The sequence below is a fragment of the Staurois parvus genome, unplaced genomic scaffold, assembly GCF_062004578.1.
Source record: "Staurois parvus isolate SC_StPar_1 unplaced genomic scaffold, SC_StPar_1.0 ptg000246l, whole genome shotgun sequence".
In the NCBI taxonomy this organism is placed as follows: domain Eukaryota; kingdom Metazoa; phylum Chordata; class Amphibia; order Anura; family Ranidae; genus Staurois; species Staurois parvus.
In genome coordinates, this window is record NW_028318042.1 from 3,156,117 (window position 1) to 3,177,121 (window position 21,005).

The window sequence follows — 21,005 nt, forward strand, 5'->3', positions numbered from 1 at the left end:
GTGCCGATCCCCGCTCTGACAACTGCCAGTTCTCTGCAGTACTTTCCCCACGTTCTGACAGCGTGAGGAAAGTGCAGCAGAGGACCTGCAATTGCATTTCCCTGTGATCAGCGTGTCATTGGACACGGCTGATCACGTGGTAAAAAGCCGCTGTGATTGGCCTTTTACCACATCACGTGATCAGCTGTGTCCGTAGGACACAGCTATCACGGAGATCGCCGGGAGCGCGCAGGAGACCGCGTTCTGGGAAGACTTCATATGACGCCCTCCCAGAACTGGCCGGCCGCAGTGAAGCCGTCATTCGGCTATCTACAGTCGGCTACTGGTTAAAGTGGCACTTTACCCATAACAGTTTGATAACAATGAAATGTTCTTTAACAAAAGAACATGCATTCCACATTAATTACTATGCTACCAAAATGAGTGTGTGCTGTAAATTTCCTCTAGACTTGCTCCTATTTCTTCTTGCTGGAGGCTGCCATTTTGTTGAAACCCAAAGCAGTCACTTCCTTATTGGAAATGCTCCCCTCCCCTTGGCGTCAAAAACTATTTTTCACTTTCTGTAACTAAAATATATATATTTCCAGCCTCTATTGTCTGTCTTGGCTCAGCTAGAGAGGAAAGCTGACAGAAGCTTTACAGTGCTGAAATTCCCAGGCTGCCATGAGGGATAGAGAATTAGGAAGATAAGACACCATCCTTGTAAGAACTCTTTTATGCCTCCCTGGCAACAGAGATTGTCCTGTCACCTCTCCTTTTCTTTTTTCCCTCCCTAATCTGTGTCCCCTATGCATAGTCTGTGACTCCTGTTGCATACTTCCCCCTTCAGCAACAGTAAATCTTAAAGCTGTCAGCTGATCGGCCTCTAGTGACTGATTTTGGGCACTGTGAATAGAGAGCAAATGAGCATGTGCAGAGTAGGGTGATACCATGCATTTCTGGATTTTAAAAACAGTATGGGCACTTATTTTTAATTTTTTACATAGCTATATCTGCAAAAGGGGCCAGCTTGAATTGATCTAGCAGGACCTCATTTTCTGAATAAAGTTCCATTTTAAAGGACAGGTCTACACTTACAGCACATTAGCGGTTGATACGTCCGGGGACAACTCGTCAAGCATCAGATTTAATTGTAAGGGTTGTTCCAGTTGTCCGTTCTGCAATGGAAGCACTGCATTGTCTACATTCAGTCTCCACTGTACAATATAGGCAGACCAGGGAGGTATACATATTAATGACCACAGAGCCCAATTTGTGTCTTTTGTATCCGCCTGGAGTTTAGCTTTAAAGCACTTCTTAGTTTCTGATTACATTTATACATGAGCCCAAAAAAATTCAGGAAAGACTTTGACTAAGTAAGGAGTTTTTGGCACAAAACTACAAGGCCGCTAGGATGTCGCAAAGCGACATCGCAAATGGTTCCAGCATCCCGGAAAACAACAACATTGTCAAGGCATTTAAGTGTTTATAATAAAAAGTCCAAGGGGCTTGGCCATTTAGAAGGAAACCCATCCCCGATGAGCAGAGGAAAAAAAGGAGGACAGAGCCCAGCAGAGAAGGAAGACAGAGCGCTACATGCAGACAGCTGGAGAGAGACTTCCATTGGGTTAGTCCAAGCAGTGTTCAGCAGAGATCCGGATAGAAGGGGCAGTGTTAAGCCACTCTACAGAGCAGCCAAAGGTCAGGCACAAAGCTCGGCTCTTAAATGGCTTTAGAGAATGCCAGCTCATCAGTTTCATAGGTCAGTGCTGGGCTGCCTTTAAACCATTTAGTTGCTGTAGGAGCAGGAGGCGCAGTGATGCAGAGACAGATGCAAACATACACCGGGGGCTCTGGACGGCAACAAATCTCTGAGACCTCTTCAGTAAAAAACAAGCCCGCATCTTTTTTTTTTTTGCCAACAAATGCAAAGTTGTCATTAAGTTAATGAGTGTAAATCCTGGCTGCCACTAGCAGATGTAACATCTATTTTTTCTCTTCTTCTCATCTTTCTTTGGGCTTTTCAGCTCCCCACTAACTTTGCCTTCTGGAATATCTTCATTCGGCCTTGGCTGTTGCTTTACTGCCTCCCTGTTTGGGCTGTGCTGCGATTGAGGATTCAGCTGCTCTGCCGTAACCTGCTGGTGCCTTGGCTGGTCCATGGTCACCGGATTATGTCTTAGGCGGTCTGCTGCCCCCAGCTGATGCCTTAACTGATCTATGGTTACCTGATGATGTCTCAGTTGGTCTGTTGCCACCATCTGGTGCCTTAGCTGATCTATGGTCACCTGATGATGTCTCAGTTGGCCTGCTGTCACCTGCTGGTGTCTTAGTTGATCTGCAGTCACCTGATGCCTCAGTTGGTCTGCTGCCCCCTCCTGGAACCTTAGCTGACCTACTGTCACCTGATTTTGCCTTAGTCGGTCTGGTGTCACTTGCTGCTGCCTTAGCGGATCTGCAGTCAAACTGTGGTGTCTCAGCAGATGTGCTGCCTGTCCCTGCGCCCTCAGCTGCCTCAATACCTCCTGCGTCTGCCCTCTCCCTGCTCTCTGTGTAATTCTCGCACCTGCTCGGTGCTGCCCGGCGGCCTCCATCTCGGAGAGGCTGTAGGCCATGGCCAGTTGCAGATCCTCATCTTCGTCATCGCTGTCCAGTACCATGTAAGCAGGGGCGGCGCTTTGAGATCGTTGGAGATGGTTTGGTGACCCCCTAGCACGGTTGTTGGGGGTTTGCACGTTTGTCTGGTGATCCCGTTTACTCATCTCTAGAGCCAAGGCAAGTTCATCTTCTACCCCTGCAAAATAAAAACAGTAACATCAGGATGCAATACAAACCAATATACCAACAGTTGTTTGATGTCCATTGGGACATGTCATTTGTGACAGCAATCAAAATGCAATTGAATGTCCATGAGCACAGCAGACACCCTCTGATCCACCAATCTCCGGGGGAAATTAGAACAAATTCTTTCAGGCAACTACCATTGTCCCAAGCCTAGGGAGGTGCCACGGGTGTCTGCCAGGACATATACCTCCAGGATTGCACACAAATAGAGAGCTTTCTTTTGGTGGTATTCAATCACCACCAAGTTTATATTTCGCTTAATAAAACAAACTTTTGGGGGAAAAAAATAAATAATAAAAAAAAAAAACAAAAACGCACGTTTGTTATAAAATTTTGCAAATAAATAACATTTCTTCATAAATTTAGGTCAAAATGTATTCTGCTACATTTCTTTGGTGAAAATAATAGAATTTGTATTTTTTTTCAAATGTTTCTATTTATTGCATTTTTTCTTTTACTATTTTATTTTTCAGCACACTGCGACCAAAGCAATACAATGTTACCATAGCAACATTGAACTACTCTGAGCAAGTGATATATTTTTTTTTTTTAACACATTATGATTGCTAATATCAATGTATTTCATTGATATTTGCAATCATTGTTACTAAATGAAACTGATTCAGTCTTTTGTTGTGATTAGCTGTGATTGGGCAAAGCTGGTCACATGATACAGATGGGCTGTGATTGGCCATGTCTGTATCATGTGATTGCCTTGACCAGTCACAGCTAACAACATAATTGTATACAATGGATGGCATGACAGGAAGCCATCCATTGAATACAATTGACATGTGAACTGCTGTGATTGGTCACAGCGGTCACATGACACTGGCAACGGTCCGGTGTAGTGATATGTCACCGACTGTGTCCAGATCGAGCAGACACGTGAGCGGCTCATTTTGACAGGACGACGTCCAGTCACAAAGAGGAGTGTCCCGTCTGGTCGCCAATCTGCTATAGTCTGCGCGGGAAGGTGTTAATGATAGGCAGCACACATGTTGTGGGCCAGTCCAGAGACAGTTAACCAAGATGGCAGACAGCAGTGTTAGTGAGTACATGGAACAGCGTCTGGTGATAAAATTTCTTGTGAAGAATTGACCCACAGTACAGTGATGAGACGCTTAGCCACAGTAAGACATTTGATGTAAACGTTTCAAAAGTTGGCCACACGTCCACCAGTGACAATTCCAGCCATGGCAGTTTGCAGCCCACAGCAGTCATTCCTGTGCACAGATCATGGAACGCCTGACCCTGGATAATCGACGCATAACCGCGACATTTTTCTGTGGGGACGGTTAACACAATGATGACGAAGTGAAGCCACCTATCCTAGGATGGTTCAGGCGTACTGACAAATCTTTCTATACAGAAGCTTTCCAGGAATTAGCTAAACACTGGGATAAGTGTAGCATAGGAGTATGTGGAAAAATAAATGCAGTTTCCAGTCCTTGAAATTTGTTCTTTTATTATATAAACCCAAAAGTCCCAGTTTGACTTGATTTAAAACCAAGCTAGAATTACAACTTCAGAAGTGGACAGTGTTGAATGCCCAGTAATAGGAATCTTCACAAAATTTACAACAACCAGTCAAAGGTCTAACCAAGGTTAATGGACTATTGCAAACTCCAACCTACCCAATCCATGAGGATACCACATATAATGCCTTCACAAGACCTCTTTGGAAGCTACTAAGCTTTTTAACAGGGCCAGGTGTACTTTGCTCAACTCCTGTAGACCTGGTTGGGTCAGTTGATGGTCTCTTGACACAGCCCAATCTTCTCAAATTCTATTAATTTCTATCTAGCTCCAACGTGGTTGGTGGAACTAGATGGACTATCTTTTTTTTTTTTTAACCTATGTAACTATGAAAAAGACTGGCACTGTTAAAAAAGTGTAGAATGTCCCTCGTGCTATACAACACCTTATCAGCATTTTTATTTTTAACTCGATTTGGAATATTCCCTAATACTAGTGAGACAGAGGTACAGTGTCCACCTGTAGAATTCTTAAAAACAAAAAAAACAGTCCAGAGGCCTGCTTGGCTTACTGATACTTTGGCATCTGAAGTGACTTTGGGGTCGGGTTGCCACCTCATCCCTTTAAAACCGACCACACAGGTTCTGAGGCCAATTTAATGCAGATAAAGTACTAGGTGAGTTTAATTACCACCTTAATCAGCCACAGAACCTGTATGATTAATATGTGTTCGGTTTTAAAGGGATGAGGTGACAACCCTATTTTGGGGTCAGTTCACGAAGAGATAAATACTGCTTACGTTTTGAGTTAAAACATGTGCTGTACAGTGGATATAAAAAGTCTACACACCCCTGTTAAAAGGTCAGGTTTCTGTGATGTAAAAAAAAAAATTATTATTATACAGGATTTATATGGCGCCAACAGTTTGCGCAGCGCTGTACAATATAAGGGAGACAGTACAATTACAATACATTTCAGTACAGAAGGAATAGGAGGGCCCGGCTCGTGGAGCTTACAATCTAAAGGAAGGGGGAGGTGATACAAAAGGTGATAGCTGCGGGGATGATCTGGTGGAGGAGACTCAAGTATAGTTCTTAGGTGGAGGTGGGGTAGGCTTCCCTAAAGAGGTGAGTTTTCAAAGATCGCCTAAAGGCAGACAGGGTGGGGGCTGACCGGACATGCTGTGGTAGGGAGTTCGAGGATGGGAGAGGCTCTGGAGAAGTCCTGGAGGCGAGCGTGGGAGGAGGTGATGAGGGAGCTAGAAAAGGAGGATATCGTGGGCGATATCTGTGGATGAGGTCGGCGATGTAGCTAGGGGCAGTGTTGTGGATGGCATTGTAAGCTGTGGTTAGTATTTTATACGTTGGGTTAGTGGAAGCCAGTGGAGGGATTGGCAGAGAGGGGCAGCAGTCGCTGATCGGTTGGTAAGATGTATGAGTCTAGCAGCAGCATTCATAATAGACTGAAGGGGTGATAGCCTGTGTAACGGTAGACCAGTGAGGAGGGAGTTGCAGTAATCAAGGTGGGATATAACCAAGGCATGGATAAGTTGTTTTGTGGTGTCATTGGTCAGGAAGGGGTGGATTTTGGAAATGTTCCAGAGCTTGAGGCGGCAGGATTTAGCCAGTGAGTGGATGTGGGGCCCAAAGGAGAGATCAGGGTCTAGGATTACACCTAGCACCCTGGCATGAGGGGAAGGACCAATGGTTGTGCCGTTGATCTTAATGGTAAAGTCATGAGTGGGGGATCGGGGAGGAGGAAATATTACAAATTCAGTTTTTGAAAGATTGAGCTTGAGGTAGTGGTGTGACATCCATGCTGATATGAGACAGGTCACCTTTAACGTGACCTATAAACTGTACAACAGTTGAAAAACAAACTGAAATCTTTTAGGGGGGGGGGGGTAAACATAAAAAACTAAAATAATGTGTTTGCATAAGTGTGCACACCCTCTTATAACTGGGGATGTAGCTGTGTTCAGAATTAAGGAATCACATTCAAAAATCATATTAAAACTAGGAGTCAGTACACATCTGCCATCATTTAAAATGCCTCCGATTAACCCCAAATAAAGTTCAGCTGTTCTAGTAGGTCTTTCCTGACATTTTCTTAGTCGCATCCTACAGCAAAAGCCACGGTCCACAGAGAGCTTCCAAAGCATCAAAGGGATCTCATTGTTAAAAGGTATCAGTCAGGAGAAGGGTACAAAAGAATTTCCAAGGCATTAGATATACCATGGAACACAGTGAAGACCAGGGGTGGACTGACCATTCGGGCACTGCCCAAAAGATCCTGGGGCCAGGGGGGCCCCATGAGAGGCTCCTGAGAGGACAGGGCAGGATGGATGGAGTAAGCCAGCTCTGGGTCTGATCCTGAGAAAGCCAGGACGGAGGAGGAAGACACTTCCCGAACCAGTGAGAGAACTCTGGGCTGGGGTCAGCATGGGTGCAACAGCACCGCTGGCAGGTAGGCTGTGCACGTGACTTGCTCACATTATATCTATGTTCAGTGAGAACAGCACCGCCAAAAGCCCCTCCTACACAGCTCTGCTCATAGTCCCGCCTCCCAGCAGGATGTTTGGCTGCCGATTTGCCGGAAGGCAGTGGAAGCGGATTGGTCTGCTGCCCTATCACTCAGTGCTGCACCCGCCGCCTCCTGAAGTCCAAGCTGTGTGGGAAGTACAATATTCTGCCTAGAGAATTAAATGTCTCCTGGAGCGAGGGGGGTGAGAGCCAGGAGCCCCTCGTCAGTTTTACACTGAACCCTGTATACCATCCATGTGTGCAGAGGGGGGGGGGGTACAGCAATGGAACATGAGGGGGACCCAGTGTGTATGGGGGAACGCTGTATTTCATATGATGGGGGTCCTGTGCATCCTGAGTGGGGGCAGTGTACTCATAATGAAGGATCCCCTGTCATGTGAATGGGGGGGCTGCACTCCTTATATTGAGAGACCCCTGTGTGACCTCAGGATGGGGAGCTCACTACATTTTATATTGAGGGACCCCCTGTATGACCTGGGAATGGAGGCTCTGTACACCATGTAATCAGGGGCAAACTTTCTGACCTGAGAATTGGGGTTTATTGTGCTTTACAATTGTGGATCCCTTTTCTGCCCTAAGTGGGGGCTCTGTGTGCCTTATAATGAGGTGTCCACTCTATGACCCGAGGATGAGCATGTACTCTGCACTCCCTGGTCTCCTCCTCCCATGCCCGCCTCCAGGACTTCTCCAGGGTGTCACCCCTCCTCTGGAACTCCCTGCCCCAACCCATCAGATTATCACCTACTCTCCTCTCCTTTAGGCGCACCCTGAAAACCCATCTCTGCAGGGAAGCCTACCCCACCCCCTGCATACTTGCCGACCTCCTCCACTCTTCCTACCACTCCATCCCCCACAGCTATCTCCTCCTGTGCCACCATCCCCCCCTCCTAGATTGTAACCCCGAAAGAGCAGGGCCCTCAATCCCCTCATGTTTTGCATTGTATTGTTATGTCACATGTTCTGTCCCCCTTTGTAATGTACAGCGCTGAGCGAACTATTGGCGCTTTATAAATACTTTATAATAATAATAATAATAATAATAATAATAGGGAACCCCATGTGTGCCTTGAGGATAGGGGGCATTATCTATACCTCCTCTCACCCCCCTTCATCTCATCCACGCCCGCTCACCCCGCTCTAGCTCACTCCATCCTCTTCTCACTTCCATTATCTGCCCCCACCTCTTTCTACTTTCCCACCTCCCCCATCTCTCTCCCTCCTATTCCTACCCCCCATTCCTCCCACGTCCTCACCCCCTTTTAGTTTCTAATAGGAGTTTGTCATATTTCAGGTTCTCAGTAGGTGTTCTGTCAGTAGATATTCCATGTAACCTGACAGGAAGGAACGGAGTTGGAGCTGTAGGCCCACACAAGGCAATTAACCCCTCAATCATCGGGAATCTATGTAACCAGCCCCCGAAAACCATACCCAATTTTTGCTGCACTACTTTCTCTGTCATTAAGGCCCAAATTATGATCTTGCACACAGGCCCAATTCTTTCATAATACACTCCTGGTTGTGTCATAAAGATGGCTGCCATCTTTAAACCTAGAAGTACCCAGCAGTTTCTACATAAAGAAGCCAAGAACGTCCAGGCAGGCTATGCTGCGGTAGATATTTAAAGGTCCCCTCTATGCAGCTGAGCTGCAATATGTAGGTGGGGTTTGAGTGTGGGCAGGGATACAGGGCCCCATTATCTCCTATTGCCTGGGGGCCCCATGAGTTGTCAGTCCGCCCCTGGTGAAGACAGTCATCAAGTGGAGAAAATATGGCACAACAGTGACATTACCAAGAACTGGGCATCCCTCCAAAATGGATGAAAAGACCAGAAGAAAACTGGTCGGGGAGGCTGCCAAAAAGCCTACAGCAACACTAAAGGAGCGGCAGGAATATCTGGCACGTACTGGCTGTGTGGTCCATGTGACAACAATCTCCCGTATTCTTCATATGTCTGGGCTATGGGGTAGAGTGGCAAGAAAGAAGCCTTTTCTTAGGAAGAAAAACATGCAAGCCCGACTAAATTTTGCAAAAACACCTCTGAAGTCTCCCAAAAGCATGTGGGAAAATGTGTTATGGTCTGATGAAACCAAGGTTGAACTTTTTGACCATAATTCCAAAAGATATGTTTGGCGCAAAAACAACACTGCACATCACCAAAAGTACACAATACCCACCGTGAAGCATGGTGGTGGCAGCATCATACTTTGGGGCCATTTTTCTTCAGCTGGAACTGGGGCCTTAGGTAGAGGGAACTATGAACAGTTCCAAATACCAGCCAATACTGGCACAAAACCTTCAAGCTTCTGCTAGAAAGCTGAACATGAAGAGGAACTTGATCTTTCAGCATGACAACGACCCAAAGCATACATCCAAATCAACAAAGGAATGGCTTCACCAGAAGAAGATGAAAGGGTTGGAATGGCCCAGCCAGAGCCCAGACCTGAATCTAATTGAAAATCTGTGGGGTGATCTGAAGAGGGCTGTGCACAGGAGATGCCTTTGCAATCTGGCAGATTTGGAGTGTTTTTGCAAGGAAGAGCGGGCAAATATTACCAAGTCAAGATGTGCCATGCTGATAGACTCCTCCCCAACAAGACTGAGTGCTGGAATCAAATGGTGCTTCAACAAAAGGATTAGTTTAAGGGTGTGCACACTTATGCAACCGTATTATTTGTTTTGTATTTTTAATTCTCTCCACCTAAAAGATTTCAGTTTGTTGTTCAACCGAGTTGTACAGTTTATAGGTCACAGTAAAAAAGGTTGAAAAAGTCCTGGAATTATTTAGCTTTGTCTCATTTTTTTACATCACAAACCTGACATTTTAAACAGGGGTGTGTAGACTTTTTATATCCACTGTATTCATCTAAAAAAAGTCAATTCCCTTTATCTATCATTTACCATTGATATATTGAATATTTATATACCCCATCAGATTTTTTTTTTTTCTTCACCATCTGTACCCAATCGTAGAGATTTCCATTCACTTCCTGTCCACACAGGAAAGTGAAAGGAAATCCCTTCAAATTAAGGAAATTCCTATGGAACACCCAAGTCACCAGAACTAGTGTCCCTATTGGAAGATTTCCCCTTTTCTGGGGACAACCCAGAATTTGGGGTTTCTTTTACTAATAATGATGAATGGGAATACAGACAATAATTAGAACCCCTGTCAGTTTTTCTTACTATGTACTCTATTCAAACCTAGAAAAAATGTTTTGCCTTTAGTTATCTCCCTCCACTGGCTTCCCATTGCCCAACGGATAAAATTCAAAACAATAACATATAAAGCCATTTATAACTCCGCCCCCAATTACATCACCAATCTTATCTCCAAATATCACTCTCCGCTCCTCACAAGACCTCCTGCTCTCTAGCTCCCTTGTCTCCTCCTCCCATGCTCGTCTCCAGAGCTTCCCTCATCCTCTGGAACTCTCTACCCCTATTTATCAGACTATCGCCTACTCTGCTCACTTTTAGGCGATCTCTGAAAACCTCTCTTCAGGGAAGCCCATCCTGCCCTCAGCTAATAATGGAATCTTCTACTCTTCCTACCAGTCCATCCCCCACAGTTATTACCTTTTGTACCACCAACCCCTCCCTCCTAGATTGTAAGCTCCAAGGATCAGGGCCCTCCTTTCCCTCTTGTATTGAACTGTATTGTTGCTGTATTGTCTCCCTTTATATTGTAAAGCGCTGAGCAAACTGTTGGCGCTATATAAATCCTGAATAATAATAATACTTATGCTTTAATGATTTATCTCAGGTGTGCTCAACCTGTGGCCTTTAGAGTCCTCTGATGTGGCCCTCAATCTCAAACCAGGGAAGTGCATGTCCGGGTCAGCAATTCATTGATCTCAATCTGCGCTTGCTGACCCACCATTGCAGAGCATCAGAGTGCATCGAGCTGGCAGCAGAGGAAGCAGGAGCCACATAAGCTGATAATTCCACGCCTGTCCCAGGTGGAATGACACCATGTGCATTTCACCTTTCTAGCAGCCAGGAGAGCGATGCCAGCAGAAGCTGGAAGAAGAAAAGGTAAGTGTATTAACACATATACTGCGCTTTTGCAAATGACATATTAGCACCTATAAAAAGGGCTAACAACTATCAGGCTGCTTTCACACTGATCCACAGGTGCAACGCAGTGACTTCTATTATATCCTGTGGGTTTGGTGTGCTTTCTGAAAGTGCACCATTCCCCTGAATTACACCAAAGCTGAAGTTATACTTCATGAAGTGCACAGCCCAGAGAGAAGTGGTCAGGTTTTCACTGGTAGCCCAATTGGCACATACCCAGGGGAATATTTACTGCGAGGCAAACAAGGCGTTTGCCTTGGGTGGAATCTACACAGAGGACAGGACACATGTGACAGCCGGCGGGATACTGAAGAGCGATCTGCTGCCGCTGGATGTGGATGAGGCTCTGCTGGTTATTCACGATGCTGATCAGTTCCCACAGGTAGAGCACAACCCGAACCGGGTTCTCCATCACCCAACCGGCCCAGCACTGACTGCTCTACACCGCTGACTGACAGCATCGCCCGACGGGAGGAGGAGGAGCAGCGCAGCATTAGCACCACTAGCAGGTTATGCAACAGGGAGGAGGAGAGGGATGGAGCCAGCATGACTACATTATACCGTATACAAACATATAGAGTGTCAGCTCTGGGGGTACAGAGAGGAGAGGGATGGAGCCAGCATCACTACATTGTACCCTTAGAGCTGACACTCTATATGTTTGTATACGGTATAATGTAGTGATGCTGGCTCCATCCCTCTCCTCTCTGTACCCTTAGAGCTGACACTCTATATGGCTGTATATAGTATAGAGAGGAGAGGGATGGAGCCAGCATCACTACATTAGACTATGTACGGACATACGGGCAGCACAGTGGCTAAATGGTTAGCACTTCCGCCTGGCAGTACTGGGGTTGTTGGTTCGAATCCCAGCCACGGCACCTCTTGTCTGGAGTTTGCATGTTCTCCCTGTGAGGGTTTCCTCCGGGTACTCCGGTTTCCTCCCACACTCCAAAGACATGCTGGTAGGTGAATTGGTTCCTGTCTAAATTGTCCCTAGCATGTGTATGTATGAATGTGAGTTAGGGACCTTAGATTGTACACCCCTTGAGGGTCAGGGACCAATGTGAATGTACAATATATATGTAAAGCGCTGCGTAAATTGACAGCGCTATATAAGTACCTGAAATAAAATAATATAGAATGTCAGCTCTGTGGATACAGAGAGGAGAGGGATGGAGCCAGCGTCACTACATTATATGTCTGTATACAGTATAGAGTGTCAGCTCTGGTGGTAGAGAGGAGAGAGATGGAGCCAGCATCACTACATTAGACTATATACAGACACAGAGTGGGGGGCGCCAGATTTTAGTATTGCCTGGGGCAGCGCAAAACCTAAATACACCACAATAGGATCTTTGTCCCATAATGGACTAAAAAAAGAAAAGGATTTCCTGTGCACCTTCTGAAAGCTGTATATCCAGAGTTTTCTGCTCTGCTAGGATTAGAACTCTTACAGCGTAAGACATTGTCACTGAAACCATCTTTTTACCTCCTAAGTGATATTCCCCTAACTAGGTTTTATCCCACTTTTGGTTTTCTCTCTTAGATTGTAAGCTCCAAGGATCAGGGCCCTCCTTTCCCTCTTGTATTGACCTGTATCATTGCTGTATTGTCTGTTACATTGTAAAGTGCTGAGCAAACTGTTGGCACTATATAAATCCTGTATTAGAATAATAATATCCGTTTAAAAGCAGGAAACGTCCATTCTGTTAACTTGGGAAAAATTTAAAGCAGAGCAACAGTTTAAAAAATAAATAGTGAAGTATGTTACAAAATAAAAAAGCAATATTCACCTTCTCTACCAATACTGGCCCTTGCAGAAACTCCAGTCCGGCCTACTGCAGGTTGAACATATGTCACTCAATTCGCTTCCTGTAAGCTCAGGCTGTCATGGCCACACCCCCACCACTACTCAAAGATGTCATATGACCTGCCAGCAGACAGCCTGCTTTAAAGAATAATTCCAGGCATTTCTAGATTGTACAAAGTTACATTGGTCCAGCTTGGACCAATGTAACTTTGCACATACTACCTAGCCAGTGCAAAGAAAGACAGGGAGCATGGGCCTAGTGCATTACCTTCTAAAAATGAGATTTATTGAATAAAAAGCAGTATACTCACAAAAGAATAAAATCAAAAAGGCACATCACAAAATACCTAGCCAGTGCCCCTGGAATGTGGAAATAAATGGACAACTACTCTAGCGATTACTTGATTGGGGGTCCCGAGCCACGGGTCGAACTGATGCATTTTTTATTATACAGGATTTATATAGCGCCATCAGGATTTATATAGCGCCATCAGTTTGTTCAGCGCTTTCCTCCTGTATTCGATTGTATTGCAACTGTACTGTCTGCCCTCACATTGTAATCAGAGGGCCCTGCTTGTTACAGCTTTCAATCTAAAAGATACAGGAGGTCAGCCGCTTGGCATGGGCATTGCATTTACTGAGTGAATGCAAAGCATTCTCTGACTGGACAAGGTGGAGAGTGTGACACCACTGCCTGCCTCTCCTCCTCATCCAATCAGAGAACGCAAAGCTTTCTCTGAATGGCGTCTGTCCTGAGCACCTCCTGTGTTCAGTAAGCAGAAGGGCAGCCGCTTGGCAAAAGACCCAGAAGCGGGTGGAGATCACTGGAGTAATGATTTCCAGCTTTCAGAAGGATCTGGCCAGGTGTGGCCCAATCATAGTTACATTGGTCTCTGCTGGCCAAAAACCACAGTATGTATAATATATCCATGACTGGAATTATTCTTTAGGTACATATAGGGAATTTTTTGTTTTTTTTAATTTGTGTGAGCACTACACTACAAAGCAAAACAGTGAGGACAACAAGTTTTATTAGTAACATATGGTGGAATGTTCTCTTGTAGCTGTTAGATCTTCTGTTCTAACTTTCAGCGTGGGATTCAAGGATGCATTTCCGTAACCTTACCATTGACCCGGATGGACTTCAGCTGGCCATCCTCTTCCACCTCCACTCGTTCCACTCCATTTTCCACTATCCTGTAGAGGGAAAAGACAATGAGCTTTTATAACAATGGCTGACTATCAAGGGATATATACAAGTTACCCAAAGTGAAGGCAACCAATTTGTTGGTCACATATCCAAGAGATTCCAACATTCTGAGTGTACTTGGGATTCATCTTACCTGAAGTGGACCATATGCAACAATCTCGGTGCAATCTCCCTTATATTTGCCAAAACTATGCGAGTGCCGTCCTAAACATTCCCTGCAATTTGTATCACATTAGAAAGGTCCCTGCCAGGGGCGGACTGACCATTGAGGAACTCGGGCACTGCCCAAGGGCCCGGGGTCAGTAGGGGGCCCCATGGAGGTGCCCCTTGTACCTTTTTCATAGGCTTTTTTGAGTTTGGGCAAGGACACAGGGGCCCCATGATCCCCTATTGCCTGGGAGCCCCATGAGTTGTCAGTCCGCCCCTGGTCCCTGCACTACATAACTGAACTCTATGCAAAGAGCTAACCACACAGATGTGTAAGCAAGAGTCCTGACTGCCTTGTGCATAGCCATAGTGAGGAGCCGGGTCACCCCAAATGTTAGACCGATCTTTAGAGCAAGCATTCCACTTCACCCTACTGTACTCTGAGGATGGCGGCTGGAGACCAAACCCCCTCCACCCTCCTGACTGTGCTTGCTCAGCCCCCTCACTCCCAGGGGTATCCACACGCCAATCTTCATTCCTCCTAGGGCTCAACAGCCAGAATTTACACAGGCCAGGACCTCTAGTATGCTTCCCATAAAAGACTGAAGTTGCAGATGAACTTAAGCTAAAACCTGAATTGAACAAAGTTGGGCCCGAGACCCCAAGACAGCACTCAATGTAAATATGGGAGGTAGTGGACCCCTGACCGTTTGGAAGATGCTTGCTCTTCAGTGCAATTAGTAGCTGAAAAGAGTTTAGGCCATTCACTCTGACAAGGCTTCCTTCTCGTAATGGGGGGAATCAATGGGCAAACCAAGTCACAGCAGTCTTCTCTCCACCTCTGTGAGAACATTGCCTCATCTCCCCAAGGATCCTGAAAAGGGGACCTCACATGATACCCTGCTCTCCCCCAGCAGCTTGATCTGTCTTCCTGCTCGTCTCCTGGGGTCTGCTGACCCTACTCCTCCCTTGGCCTTTATAGGAGTTCCCTTCTTTTGGGAGAAAGCACTTTATAGGGGACCTACCCTGCCATACCTGCTTACAGATGAAATACATATGAAGGAGCTGACACAGCCCTGCATGGCAGGGTGGAAGACCTGATTTTTCTCTACTGCAGTTCACCAACACTTACAGGGCTTGCCTCTCCCCAGCAAGTGAAAGGAGAAGCAGTGCAGTGCTAAGTTAGTCTCTTCATCACTCTGCTCTCTCCTCCTCTCTGCCTGCTCCTTGCACTGCAGACCAACTGACTGGCTCCTTATGCTGCTACTCCCTCTCTCAGTCTGAGCTCTGCTCTAGAGACTGCAAGAGGCAAAGTCAGGAATTTACACTTTTTGCATCAAAAAACATAATAAAGAATACAAAGCTGTATTTTATATCTGCCAGAAGTTCAACATTAAAAACAAACATATTGGAAAGCTGTTTAGATTCTAGCCAGCCCTCCCAAAATGACAGACGAGGAATAGAAATGTGACCAGTTTCCTGCAAGACAATAGAGAGATTTCCTGCTTAGCATTAGTTTTATCAGCCATTACTGAGCTCTTTTTTCATCAACGGGTCTACAGCAGTTTAACCCAGAGGTAGGCAGACTTGGCTCTCCAGCCGTGGTGAAACTACAAATCCCACCATGCCTCTGGAAGTCATGCCTGTGGCTCTCAGCGCTGTAATGCCTCAAGGGACTTGTAGTCCCACAACAGCTGGCATGCTGAGGTTATCTACCCCTGGTTTAACCCATGCACAAGTCAGCCCTGCTCACATGATACCTACCGCTTGGTTGTTATTCTTTTGCCATTAACAAATTTAGTTGATGTGGAAACAGAGCGGACGTTCCCGGCCATACCGAACCCATCACTTCCGAAAGATGAGAATGATGAGAACACTGCAGAGAGAAAACCAAGTGACTGTTAAACACAAGAGGACTCGAAGAGAACGACACAAAACCTCTAAGATACACTATATTGCCAAAAAGTACTGCACTGGTGCGCAGTCATGTTGGAACAGGAAAGGGGCATCCCCAATATCGCAAATAAAAAAAAAAATTACATATACACACACTATTTACACACACAGTGAAGGAAATAAGTAGCTGATTTTGAATGTTTGCCCACTCAAAGAAATGATCAGTCTAAAAATCAAATGTTCGGTGTATTGTAACACTGAGACAGAATAGCAACAAAAAATTCAAAAGAAATGCATGTCTAACAAATGACTGATTTGCATGTTCATGAGGGAAATACCAGTAAGTATTTGATCCCCTTCACAAAACATAACTTAGGTACCATGTACACGGGACACTTCTGAACGATGGAAACTGACTGCTGGAAAACGTAGGTTAAAAAAAAACGTCTCTTTAGTCGGGTTTAGAAGCGTTTTTTAAAGATAAGCACAGGAGAACCTCCCAAATGCCCAGAATGCACTGAAAAGTGGTAAATTATTAACTATTTAAGACTGTTTCAGAGAAATACAGAGAGTAGATGCAGAGACAGCAGTATGTGTTGAGATAATTAGGTGTGAGTTGCTCATTAACATTTCTTTTGTTTCCAAGGGTGGGAAAGGTATCTGGTGGAGGGAGTCATTAAGGTCACCTGGCAGGGGGTCTTCATGAGGAATTTGAAGTGGGAATGGTCATTAACATATTTTTTGTTTCCAAGGGTGGGAGAGGTCTGAGGTGTGAATTGGAATTGGACATTCCAATGCTTGACAAGCTTGGTAGGAACATCCTGTGTTCAGTGTTTTGTCCGTTTGAGTACCTTTAAAACGCTTTGCATGCATTTTTCTTATGGTGAAAAATGGCTCTGGACAGCATTGGGAACTGGAAGAGTTAAAAAAAATTCAGATGCAAACGATTATAAACACTATTTGCTGCGTTTACCTTTTTTTATGTTTGAAACACTGATAAAATTGACTGCTGAACGCAAGTTTTCTGTGTTAAAAAAAAAAACGACTGTAAACGAAGATGTGTACATGGACACATAGGAAAACATTAGGGTGAGTTTAGGGGCTGCTGGAAAAAAAAAAAAAAAAAAAAAAAAAAAAAACACACGCTGAAAAGCTACTAAAACGTGAGTTTATCAGCTGCAGTGTACATGACCCCTTAGTACGTGGTGGCAAATCCCTTGTTGGCAATCACAGAGGTCAGACTTTTTTTCCTGGAGTTGGCCCCCAGGTTTGCACACATCTCAGGAGGGATTTTGGCCCACTCCTCTTGGCAGATCCTCTCCAAGTCTTTAAGGTTTGGTGGCTGACGTTTGGCAACTCAAACTCTCAGTTCCCTCCACAGATTTTCAATCGGATTAAGGTCTGTAGACTGGCTAGGCCACTCCAGGACCTTAATGTGCTTCTTCTTGAGCCACTCCTTTGTTGCCTTGGCCGTGTGTTTAGGGTCATTGTAATGCTGGAACACCCATCCACGACCCATTTTCAATGCCCTGGCTGAGGGAAGAAGGTTCTCACCCAAGATTTGATGGTACATTGCCCCGTCCATTGTCCCTTTGATGCGGTGCAGTTGTCCTGTCCCCTTAGCAGAAAAACAACCCCAAAGCAGAATGTTTCCACCACCATGTTTGACAGTTGGGATGGTGTTCCTGGGGTCATAGGCAGCATTCCTCCTCCTCCAAACATGGAGAGTTGAGTTGATGCCAAAGAGCGATTTTGGTCTCATCTGACCACACCAGTCATCTGCATCATTCAGATGTTCAGTGGCAAACTTCAGACGGGCCTGGACATGTGCTTTGAGCAGAGGGACCTTGCGGGCACTGCAGGATTTCAACCCTTGTCGGCGTAGTGTGTTACCAATTGTTTTCTTGGTGACTGTGGTCCCAGCTGCCTGGAGATCATTGACAAGATACTCACGTGTAGTTCTGGGATGATTCCTCCCTGTTCTTATGATCATTGACACTCCACGAGGAGAGATCTTACATGGTGCACCAGACCTAGGGAGACTGACAGTTGTTTTGTGTTTCTTCCATTTGCGAATGATTGCACCAACTGTTGTCACCTTCTCACCAAGCTGCTTGGCCATGGTTTGGTAGCCCAGTCCAGCCTTGTGTAGGTCTACAATCTTGTCCCTGATATCCTTGGACAGCTCTTTGGTCTTTGCCATGGTGGAGACTTTGGAATCTGATTGTTTGATTGCTCCTGTGGACAGGTGTCTTTTATACAGGTAACAAAATGAGATTAGCAGCACTCCCTTTAAGAGACTGCTTCTAATCTCAGCTTGTTACCTGTATGAAAGACACCGGGTAGCCAGAAATCCTGCTGAATGATAGGGGATCAAATACTTAATTTCTCTCATGAACATGCAATCAGTCATCATTTGTTAGACATGCATTTCTGCTGAATTTGTTGTTGCTATTCTGTCTCTCAGTGTTACAATACACCGAACATTCGATTTTTAGACCGATCATTTCTTTGTGAGTGGGCAAACATTCAACATCAGCAGGGGAGCAAATACTTATTTTCTTCACTGTATATACAAAATAATTGCATTCCTTTTAATCAAGTCAGTAAATTGGATGGCCATTTTGAGCCAGGTTCATCTTTGTACTTTTCTCTATATAATTTGTTAGGTGCGAATTTTCTACGTGTTTAACAAATGCGCTTAGCACTCCACTGGGATTTAATAAAATAAAGATGCATTTCAATTAAAAAAAAAAAAAAAAAAAAAAAAACACAAACAACACAGGGGACTGCCCTGTTGGCCATGTGAATGGCCTCTCCTCTAATCAATCTGCTGCTTTAAGTTCCATATCATACAATGTGGGCCATGGTGTACAAAAATGCGGCGGTCAAATCGCATTATCTACGGTTATAAATTGGTTTCTTACCCTCCTAAGAATTCCCTCCTCAGCCCCCCTCCCCCACCAGACACACGTTTTTCAGTTTTGCTGGTTTCCCTCCACCCTCCCTGAATGTCTGACCTGAGCACAGTCTGGGTGGAGAGGTCTCCTTTAATAAAGCAGCCCCATAATATTAACAAGGGCCGGACAGCAGACCTTACCTCTAGTAGTAGGAAAAGAGTCTGAAAAAAATTGTGAGGAGTGAGTGTGACGCATTTCAGGAAACAGAAAGTCATCCCCTTCAAAGAAAGAAAAAAAAGATATCATTCATTTCATTTAATAGCTGTCATTTCATAAACTGTTAAAATGTATGCCTGAGAAAAAACAAATACAGGTGTACTTCGGTTTACAAATTTAAGGAGTTCTGCGGGACTTATGTAAACCGAAACGCAGTTTCCCATAGGAATGCATTGAAAACCAATTAATTCGTTCCGGAGGTCAGAAAAACGTTTGTTCAAAAAACTCTTTATAAAGTGCACTTTAAAAAAAAATAAATAAAAATTGTAAAATGCATTGAAAAACACATTAATTTGTAAACCGAGCCATTATTTTAATACGTAAACCGAAAATTACATTAACCGAGGCGTTCGTAAACCGAGGTACGCCTGTCATTAGATTTAGTCCATTTCTGCAGTACATGACCATCTCCCACATTTTGTCCTCTACTGCTCTGTAAATGGAAAGATTAAATCGGATTATCCTTTCCTATATTCAATGTGTCTTCTGTGTCAGTTTAAATTGAGATAGGGCCCATTCACACCAGAAACTTTGCGTTTTTGCATGTGGTTGACACGCTTTTTGTACGTTTACATTTGTCTGCAATGCGTTTTCCCCTAAGCATTTGTCATTCAAGTCACTTTCTTTCTTGAGGCTTTTATGTGCACTGCAATGCGTTGTGGTGCATTTACATGTGTCTGCGTGCATTTGGGGTGCAGAGAATTGCAGATTGCCATATTTTTTTTTTTTTTTTTTAACTGCACTGCATTGTCTATGACCATAGGGTAACCTGGCTTTTTGGACTGTCTATGCAGTAGGGGGAATGCAGTCTAAATGGACCCAAAAAGGCATCTGGTGTGAATAAGCCCTGATCATATCCAGGCTTAATCTCCTCTTCTCATGAAAGAATAAATTCAATTCCTCATAGGCTTGTCTGACATTGTGTGTAACTTCTTGGAGGAATATCCCATCATTACAGAGGATCAGAACACCTAAGTATAGTGATTTATCTAAGATGATGATTGATCTGTAATTGGCTGTAGTTATGCAATGTGACTTTTGGTGTAATGGAGATATTATAGCCGATGGTTCAACTGGATATTATTATCAGCAAATGTTATTTTAAAGTGTTACTAAACCCACAACAGTACAATCAGTCTGTATATGCAGTACAGCATGCTTGTTATACTCACTGTGGACCCTAAGGGGTTAATCCTCCGCATTGTGTAAAAACGCAGTTTGATCCGGTCTTCGCTGTACATGCTCAGTTTAGTGTGTATTGCTAGAGGGTTTTTTTTTTCCTTGGGAGAGTGCATGTAATCAGCACAGGGCCAATCAGCACTGTCCAAACAGAGGTCAGGGTTTCTGCATCCTCCTAGAGCAGAAAGAAAACTCCTCCTACAAGCCTTAACCAGTGCTCAGCTGGACACTGAGAGAAGTTACAAGACTGCTCTAACTGCTGATGAGAAAAGGGATTTAGCAGTTTATATTTACTAAAATAATTGCATTTCCATGTTCTGTGTACTGTGGGAGAGCAGATCTAATGAATGCAGGGTTCCGGGGAGAGCGGATCTAATGAATGCAGGGTTCCGGGCAGAGCGGATCTAATGAATGCAGGGTTCCGGGCAGAGCGGATCTAATGAATGCAGGGTCCGGGCAGAGCGGATATAGTGAATGCAGGGTCCGGGCAGAGCGGATATAGTGAATGCAGGGTCCGGGCAGAGCGGATATAGTGAATGCAGGGTCCGGGCAGAGCGGATATAGTGAATGCAGGGTCCGGGCAGAGCGGATATAGTGAATGCAGGGTCCGGGCAGAGCGGATATAGTGAATGCAGGGTCCGGGCAGAGCGGATATAGTGAAT

At 44.9% G+C, this 21,005-nt stretch overlaps 1 protein-coding gene across 2 annotated transcripts in view; it reads right to left on the reverse strand.

Annotated features, from left to right (window-relative positions):
* The window catches only part of DNAJB2 (DnaJ heat shock protein family (Hsp40) member B2), a 52,671-nt gene that overhangs the window by 7,809 nt on the left and 23,857 nt on the right, over positions 1 to 21,005 (reverse strand). For both annotated transcript variants that reach the window (XM_089680616.1, XM_089680617.1), the window contains exons 6-9: positions 19,089 to 19,166; positions 15,857 to 15,968; positions 13,862 to 13,932; positions 2,546 to 2,773 (exon numbers count right to left, since the gene is read on the reverse strand). In XM_089680616.1, the coding sequence (XP_089536742.1) occupies positions 2,546 to 2,773; positions 13,862 to 13,932; positions 15,857 to 15,968; positions 19,089 to 19,166 (489 nt within the window). The remainder of the gene's footprint in view (positions 1 to 2,545; positions 2,774 to 13,861; positions 13,933 to 15,856; positions 15,969 to 19,088; positions 19,167 to 21,005) is intronic.